This window comes from Cebus imitator, unplaced genomic scaffold (assembly GCF_001604975.1).
Source record: "Cebus imitator isolate Cc_AM_T3 unplaced genomic scaffold, Cebus_imitator-1.0 Scaffold538, whole genome shotgun sequence".
NCBI lineage: Eukaryota > Metazoa > Chordata > Mammalia > Primates > Cebidae > Cebus > Cebus imitator.
Window position 1 is genome coordinate 165,381 of NW_016107853.1, and position 9,169 is coordinate 174,549.

General features: G+C 42.7%; 1 protein-coding gene across 3 annotated transcripts in view; it reads left to right on the forward strand.

Moving 5' to 3' along the window:
• Positions 1-9,169, forward strand: part of ULK2 (unc-51 like autophagy activating kinase 2) — a 111,593-nt gene that overhangs the window by 43,500 nt on the left and 58,924 nt on the right. For all 3 annotated transcript variants that reach the window (XM_017514905.2, XM_017514907.2, XM_017514906.2), the window contains exons 10-11: positions 6,386-6,433; positions 7,081-7,169. In XM_017514905.2, the coding sequence (XP_017370394.1) occupies positions 6,386-6,433; positions 7,081-7,169 (137 nt within the window). The remainder of the gene's footprint in view (positions 1-6,385; positions 6,434-7,080; positions 7,170-9,169) is intronic.

Here is a 9,169-nt window from a genome sequence, read left to right on the forward strand (position 1 = left end):
GCATATGTGGAGGGCTGACTTTTTGTATACGTGGATTCCACAGAGCCGACTGAAGGACTTGAGTATATGTGGATTTGGGTATATGTGGGCAGTCCTGGAACCAGTCGCCCCCGTATATACCTAAGGACAACTGTATGTAGAAAACGTGAAGACATCTTGTGCTGTCTTCCACATACTTGACATCCATATACACATATGTACATACATAAAGTAATCCTCCTTTATCCATGGGGGTACATTCCTAGAACTCCAGTGGATGCCTGGAACTGCATTTAGTACTGCACCTGATTGTCTCAGTATAGTATGTCTCTGTTCATGTGTTCAACCTACAAATTTATTGCCTTTTCTGTTTTAGCAATTAACATGCATTGTGGCCATAACTTTTGCAGTTTGAGATGCACAACTAGCATGCATTTTTCCGCTTCACAGTTTCATGGAAGATTCATTCTTACCATAAATCTTAACAGCTTCAGCACATTACTTTTTTCTTTAAGCTAGAACTTTCACCTTTTCATTTAAAAGATGCATTTTGCTTAGCTGGTTTACAGTGCATGCCTGTAATCCCAGCTCCTTGGGAGGCTGAGGCAGGAGGATTGCTTGAACACCTGGGAGGCGGAGGTTGCAGTGAGCTGAGGTTGCATCATCGCACTTCAGCCTAGGGTACAAGAGCGAAACTCCGTTAAAAAAAAAAAAAAAAAAAGATGCATTTTGTAGTTTCTCTTTGGCATAAATGAATTGCCGGCATCACTACTTTTGTGCTTTGGAATCATTATTAAGTAAAATAAGGGTTACCTGAACACAAGTACTGTGATACTGCAGTGGTGGATCTGATAACCGAGACTGCTTCTAAGCAGCTAATGGGTAGGTTATACATACAGCTTGAGTATACTTGATGAAAGGACGATTTATGTCCTAGGTGGGATGGATTAGGACAATGTGAGATTTCATCACACTGCTCAGAACAGTGTGCCATGTAAAACTTAAGAGTTGTTTATTTCTGGGATTTTCTTTTTTGGACCATATTTGACTGTGGATACTGAACCACAGAGAAAGGGGACAGCTGTACATGCATGCATATATATAGACATATACATATGATGACGATAGTCTGGGAAGAGGACCTCAGTTTAAATAATTAGATGAAAGGTTAAATATGTACATTCAGTGCAGATATTTTTGGTGAAGTATATAAAATTGATTCCTATATTCACTAATTTTGTCTACCAAGAAGAAAGAGTTGTAGTGGTAAGAGGGTAAAAATTTAAAGTTGTAAAGCAGAAAAAGTTGCCAGTGTAAGTAGAAAAGGATTTGTCTGGAATATATTTTAAAATTTACTTGTTATTAAATAGTCAGAGTTAAGCAGTTACTGTGAGTTTCTCCTGATAGTGTATGTTGCTGTCATTAAGATAAGTAGCAGAACTTATCTGCTATGTTGCTGTCATTAAGATAAGTAGCAGAACTTATCTGCTATGTTGCTGTCATTAAGATAAGTAGCAGAACTTATCTGCTACTTAGCCACTGGCTGGTCGCAGTGGCTCATGCCTGTAATCCAGGCACTTTGGGAGGCGGGTGTGGGTGGATCACCTGAGGTCAGGAGTTTGAGACTAGTCTGACCAACATGGTGAAGTCCTGCCTCTACTAAAAATGCAAAATTTAGCCCGGTGTGGTGGTGCCTGCCTATAATCCCAGCTATTCGGGAGGCTGAGGCAGGAGAATCTCCTGAACCCAGGAGGCGGAGGTTACAGTGAGCCGAGATCGCACCATTATAGTCCTGCCTGGACAACAAGAGCAAAACTTTGCTAGAAAAAAAAAAAAAAAAGTAGCAGAACTTAACATTTCTAAATAGCAGGGTGTAATGGTGCATACCTGTAATCCCAGCTACTTGGGAGACTGAGGCACAAGAATCACTTGAACCCAGGAGGGGGAGATTGTAGTGAGCTGAGATGGTACCACTGCACTCCAGCCTGGGTGACAAAGTGAGACTCTGTCTCAAAAACAAAAATAAAAAAACAACTTAATGTTTCCAAGATATGTGCCAAAATCAGAATACAAATTTAGTTTTCCTTGGTCCACTGGGTCACACGTTTCTGGTTTTGTTTTTGTTTTATTTATTCATTTTGAGATGGAGTCTCACTCGGTTGCCCAGGCTGGAGTGAGGTGGCATGATCTTGGCTAATTGCAACTTCTGTCTCCTGGACTCAAGCAATTCTCCTGCCCCAGCCTCCCTAGTAGCTGGGATTACAGGCATGTGCCACCACACCCAGCTAATTTTTGTGTTTTTTTTTTTTTTGAGACGGAGTTTCGCTCTTGTTACCAAGGGTGGAGTGCAATGGCGCGAACTTGGCTCACCACAACCTCTGCCCCCTGGGTTCAAGCAATTCTCTTGCCTCAGCCTCCCGATTAGCTGGGACTACAGGCGCACGCCACCATGCCCAGCTAATTTTTGTATTTTTAGTAGAGACAGGGCGTCATCTTGTTGACCAGGATGGTCTTGATCTCTTGACCTCGTGATCCACCCGCCTCGGCCTCCCAAAGTGCAGGGATTATGGGTGTGAGCCACCGCGCCCGGCCTAATTTTTGTATTTTTAGTAGAGACAGGGTTTCACCCTGTTGGCCAGGCTGGTCTCGAAGACCTCAAGTGATCCACCCACCCTGGCCTCCCAAATGCTGTGATTACAGGCATGAAGCGCTGCACCCAGCCTTGGGTCACACACTTCTGTATGTTCTTCAGCATGTTCTGCCATCATCTTAAGATGGTTTATTAATGTCAAGGTTCATATTTAGTCTCCTGTTGTGTCTTCAAAATTGCTTTCATCTTTTCATTAAAAAAAATTTTTTTTTAATTAAAATTTTTTTTTTTTTAAAGATGGGGTTTCACCGTGATGGCCAGGCTGGTCTTGAACTCCTGACTTTGGGTGATCCACCCACCTCAGCCTCCCAAAGTGCTAGGATTACAGGCGTGAGCCACCGCGCCCAGCTTTTTTTTTTTTTTTTTTTGAGACAGGGTCTTGCTCAGGTTGGATTGCTGTGGCATGATCTCAGCTCACTGCAACCTCCACCTCCTGGGTTCAACCGATTCTCCTTCCTCAGCCTCCCAAGTAGCTGTGATTCCAGGTGCCCACCACCACGCCTGGCTAATTTTTTTATTTTTAGTAGAGACAGGGTTTTACCATGTTGGCCAAGCTGATCTCAAACTCCCAGCCTCACGTGATTCTCCTGCCCTGGCCTCTCAATGCTGGGATTACAGGCGTGTTTTACTGTGCCTGGCCTCTTTTCAACAATTTTGTATCATGGTAAAATATACATTGCATAAATTTTACTATCATAATCGTTTGTTTGTTTTGAGACAGAGTTTCACTCTTGTTGCCCAGACTGGAGTGCAATGGTGTGATCTTGGCTTACTGCAACCTCTGCCTCCCAGGTTCAAGCGATTCTCCTGCCTTAGCCTCCCAGGTAGCTCGGATTATAGGTGTCTACCACCATACCTGGCTAATTTTTGTATTCGTAGTAGAGAGGAGGTTTCACCATGTTGGCCAGGCTGGTATCAAACGCCTGACCTCAGGTGAGCCACTGTGCCTGGCCTATCATAATCATTTTTAAGTGTATAGTTCACTGGTGTTACATACATTTCTGATGGTTCTACTTTTTCACATTCCCAGAATACTCCTCATTTATTTTAAATTCTTATTTATAACAAGCTGAACCAGGCAGCAGTAGGAGGGAGGTGAAAAATAAAAAAAGAAAAAAGCTTAACCATTTGAACAAGCTGCCTTCCTCAGGCTGTTTTACATAGAAAAATAGAGGGAAATAAGAAAGCGGACCTTTATGAGAACAGAAGATATTTCATGAGCTACTATGAGGTGGGAAGACCACTGTTCTCAAGTGGCGATTGTATCAGTTTCTGTTAAGCATTTGCCCTTCTTGGATTATATAGTTAGAAAGGCCCACACGTCTACACCAGTGCCAGCAAGCTGTGGCCAGGGCTCTTGGTGCTGTGGAGGTTGACTTTTGTAGCATGCATAGGAATGGAACATGATAGGTAGTTGGCCAGATTCCAGATTGGCTTTGCAGAGAAAGTGCCTGGAGCCTGAAACTCTGTCCAGGCTTTTTTCATTTCTTTGATCATTAGACCTGGGAGGGAAGAAAGGAGGAGAGACACCCGTGGTGGAAAACACCATAGCCTCAAAGATGGGGCTCAGAGAGGGTCAGCTCCATGTCGTGGCTCTTTAGGAATAGGCCCTGTGGCAGCTCCACTCTCACTGAGGCTTTGGGAGAGCAGCTTGTAGTCTTAGAGGCCTTGTTCTTAGATTTTTAGATTCTTACAATAGAAATATTGATTTGAGGCCTTCTTTTATAACATGGGTGTTGGGCTAATAATTTCCCTCTGAGCATTTTAACATGGCACAGTCTGTCTTCACTAATTTTTTTTTTCACCACTTCATGTGTAGTAAAAGAATTTGGAACATTTAGTATTGTAGGGATTTTCCAGTTCTGTTTTTTGTTTTTCCTCTATCCCACCCCCGGTTCTGGTTTGGAAAGAACATTTATCCCTGAAATTGCTTGGCTCTTAGTTCCTCTTTGTGGGGATGGTTCTTTGACTTGTTCTTACCATCCTTATGTAAAAGATTGTTCTTTTCAACCTATTTCTCTCTTTTTTTTTTTTTTTGAGACAGAGTTTCACTCTTGTTGCCTAGGCTAAAGTGTAATGGCATGATCTCAGTTCACCACAACCTCCGCCTCCCGGGTTCAGGCGATTCTCCTGCTTCAGCCTCCCGAGTAGCTGGTATTACAGGCATGTGCCACCATGCCCGGCTACTTGTGATATTCAAATATTAATACACAGTTAATATAAAAGTCTGAGCCCTAATGATAAATGAGATTATGTTTGTGGGTTTTAATAAACATAGGAAATAAAGAGAGTAAAATAATGAACGTCCATGTACTTACCAACTTAACTTATCTTTGTCTAATTAGCAGGGTTATCATGTAGATTTTAACCTTGGTGGATAGCTGAAGAAATTGAAATTAATAGCTTTTTGGGTTTTTTTGTTTGTTTTGAGATGGAGTTTCACTCTTGTCATCCAACTGGAGTGCAGTGGCGTGATCTTGGCTCACTGGAACTCAGCCTCCCGAGTAGCTGAGATTACACTCAACTGCCACCACACCTGGCTAATTTTTATATTTTTAGTAGAGACAGGGTTTTACATGTTGGCCAGGCTGTTCTCCAACTACTGACCTCAAATGATCCACCCACCTCAGCCTCCCAAAGTACTGGGATTACAGGTGTGAGCCACTACACCCAGCCAGTTTTTCTTGGTATTTTTTTTTTTTTTTTTTTTCCTTGAGACAGAATCTAGCTCTGTCGCCCAGGCTGGAATGCAGTGGTACAATCTCTGCTCACTACTGCCTCTCAGGCTCAAGTGATTTTCCTGCCTCAGCGTACTAAGTAGCTGGGATTACAGGCACCCGCCGCCACACCCAGCTAATTTTTGTATTTTTTCACCATGTTGGCCAGGCTGGTCCCAAACTCCTGACCTTAGGTGATCTGCCCTCCTTGGCCTCCCAAAGTGCTGGGACTGCAGGCGTGAGCCATCATGCCTGGCCAGTTTTTTTTTTTTTTTTTGAGACGAAATCTTCTACTGTCATCAGGCTGGAGTGCAGTGGCTGCGATCTCAGCTCACTGCAACCTCTGCCTCCTGGGTTCAAGGGATTCTCCTGCCTTAGCTTCCTGAGTAGCTGGGACTGTAGGTGCGCACCATCACATCTGGCTAATTTTTGTATTTTTAGTACAGCCTGGGTTTCACCATGTTGGCAAGGATGGTCTTCATCTCTTGATCTTGTGATCTGCCCATCTTGGCCTCCCAAAGTGCTGGGATTACAGGTGTGAGCCACTGTGTGTGCCCGGCTTTTTTTTCTTTTAAACGTGAAGCCAGAATCAGGAATACTTCTAGGGGCAAAGGATAGTTTGTTGTATAAATCAGCTGTCTCAATTTCCTCTTAGGACAATTGACAAGTGTAGTTAACATGGTTGCTTAATGTGGGCCTCGTGATCACAGTTCTCCCATGGGGCTGTCCACTAGAGGGTGGCGTTCTTTAGAGAACGTGACTGTGTAAGTAGCATCGGAGCATGTTGTGTTGGTGATAGATGTTTTGAGAATTCATAATTACTTAATTTTTATTGATACATTATTTTATATGATTATTAAAATTATTTCATAGAGGATTTATAAAAATATGCTTTTACATTTAAAGGAAATGGAGGCTATCTGAAGAATTTAAATTATTTCTGATCTTAGACATTATGTTGAATACATTGAAGAAAATAGCCTGGTTGATATTTTAGTCAATGTCTCTTTAAAGGTTGCATTCTCTTTTCTCATTACAGAATCATTTTTTAGTCATCCTTTTCTTGAGCAAGTTCCGATTAAGAAATGTGAGTACCCATTTTTTGTATTTTTATTTAAAGAATGAATGCAGGCTTTAGGAAAAATTAATGATTTTTTTTTTATTATGAAATTAATCTTCCACTGTGCCTCTTAAAATTTCATTGAATTTACCTTTTTTTTTTTTTTTTTTTGAGTCGAGTCTTGCTCTGTCACCCAGGCTGGAGTGCAGCGGTGCAACCCCTGCCTCCTGGTGCAAGTGATTCTCCTGCCTCAGCCTTCCGAGTAGCTGGGATTACAGGTGGTCACCACCACGCTTGGCTAATCTTTGTGTTTTTAGTGGAGACGAGGTTTTACCATGTTCGCCAGGCTGGCGTCAAACTCCTGACCCCAAGTGATCCTCCCTCCTCAGCCTCCCACAGTGTTGAGATTATAGGAGTGGGTCTCTGTGCCTGGTCTGATTTTCTTAGATACTTAGGATTGTGTTTATAATAATAGTTCTATTTTTCCTTCTAAAATGAAGTTGGAATAGTTTTAGTAATTGCTGCATTTTTAGTTTCATCAGCTATGATAATAAGTAGGTGACTGCAAATTTGGGGGAACACAAAGGTGTGGTAGTTTTGGCAGGTTTTTCTATTATACAGGTCACGTGACTGCACTACAAAATGATGTAGTTCATTTGTGTTTCTTCCCCCAGCTTGCCCAGTTCCAGTGCCCGTGTATTCTGGTTCTGTCTCTGGAAGCTCCTGTGTCGGCTCTCCATCTTGTCGTTTTGCTTCTCCACCAGTAAGTTCTGGTTTTATTAAAAGGAATTTCAGAGTTAGTGCTATTACATCTGTTCTCAAATGGAACATGCACATATGCTGTGGATATTCTTTTTATGCATAATGTTTACTAATGCAGCTGAGGTTTGGGAGAAAGCGTTATATTTGGGTCAAAGGGACCTGTATTCGGACCTCTGCCCATATGTTACTGTGTAAGCTTCAGCAAGAAATGCCACCTCTCTGGGCCATTTTCCTCTGAACAGTGAGTACAGTACTATCGCCTTTTTATACCGTATGGTGTTTTGGTGATGATACTTGTAAACAAAGAGTACCCATTACAGGTGGATAGGCAGTAGATACTTATTTTGTCTGAATGCAGTAGACGTGAGCTTGGATTTTTTTGTATGTGGAATTTCTGCTGATGGAGGAGTCACCTCTGAACCAGATTTCTCTGACTTAAATTCTCTTAATCATGATTTCTGGCCCTCTAAGGTGGCTTCTACTCAAACCTCTTCCTTTCCCTGAACCTCCCAAGTCATTTTCTTCATGGCTGTGTTCCCTCCCATCTCAGTACTTCTTCCTAATCCCGAGGCCTTCTGACCACTCTAGTCACTTCTTCCTACTCTACTCTCCCAGGGTTTTACCTAGCTCTCCTCTTAGGTGTGTGTGTGTTTGTTTTGAGATGGAGTCTTGCTCTGTTACCCAGGCTGGAGTGCAGTGGCGTAATCTTGGCAACCTCTGCCTCCCGGGTTCAAGCAATTCTCCAGCCTCAGCCTCCCAAGTAGTTGGGACTACAGGTGCATGCCACCACACCCAGCTAATTTTTTTGTATCTTTAGTAGAGACGGGGTTTCACTATGGTGGCCAAGCTGGTCTCAAACTCCTGACCTCAAGTGATCTGCCTGCCTTGGCCTCCCGAAGTATTCGGATTATAGGTGTGAGCCATGGCACTCAGCCCCAGACTTGCATTTCTTGAATTCCGCTGGCAGAAAGGTAGGGGAGCCATAAAAGTGAAGCATCTCAGAGGTTTAAGTGGATGGGGCTTGGAGCCTCCACGTCCCTTACCTGTCTTATTAACTAGGACACCTTTTTTTTGTATGTCAAGTGAGTGCAATTTACCTACCTCATAGGGTTCTTCAGGCATAAGTGAGTGCAAGCAATTACTGCATGCAGTGTGTGGCACATAGTGTATAACGCAGGAAGTGTCAACTGTTAGGTAAAGCAGGTGCACATGTAGCCTGTTGCAAACTGACCAGTCTCAAAACTGGCAGCAAACCTTTCTTACACAGCCCTGCAAATTCATACCAAATAGATAATGGAGATTATGTTAATAAGTCTTATGTTACATTCTTGTGAACTAAAAAATTAAGAGCCAGGCACACTGTCACCAATCCTAGCCCTCCTGCTTGCCCGCTCAGTGACTTTGGGCCAGTCAGTTAGAGAGGTGGGCCACGGAGCCCTCATCTGGACCATAGGCTTGATTAACCTTTGTTTGCAGGCTCCTGGTAGTAGTATGTGGGAAGTGCCTAGCCATAGCAAATTCTCTATAAATTGTGGCTATTATTATAAACCATATATTTGACACAATGTGATATGAAAAGCAAGCTTGTGCTAGAGAAAAGAACAACAGAGAAGAATCTAATTTTGGGAGAGCAAACATAAAGGAGCCTGTGGGATGGTAGTGTGACGGAGGGATGAGAGGCCAGCAGGGAGGATGTTGAACTGGAAATTTTCTTTGACTGGAGAGAACATTTTGAGGTTTTTGTTGGTTGAAAGAGGAGAACAAAATAGGAGCCAGGCTAGGGCTGCCAAAGAGTAGGTGAATGTAGAGCTAACTAGAGGAGTGAAGAGAGGCAGGACAGAGAGAAAGTCTTAGATGTTAAAAACTCTGGTGGACAAACCTATTTTTACTGAGGCAGGAGTATTGCTTGATCCTAGGAGTTTAAGACCAGCCTTGGCAACATAGTAAGAACCTGCCTCTATTAAAAAAAAATCCTAATCAAGTATCTTTTTTTTTTTTTTT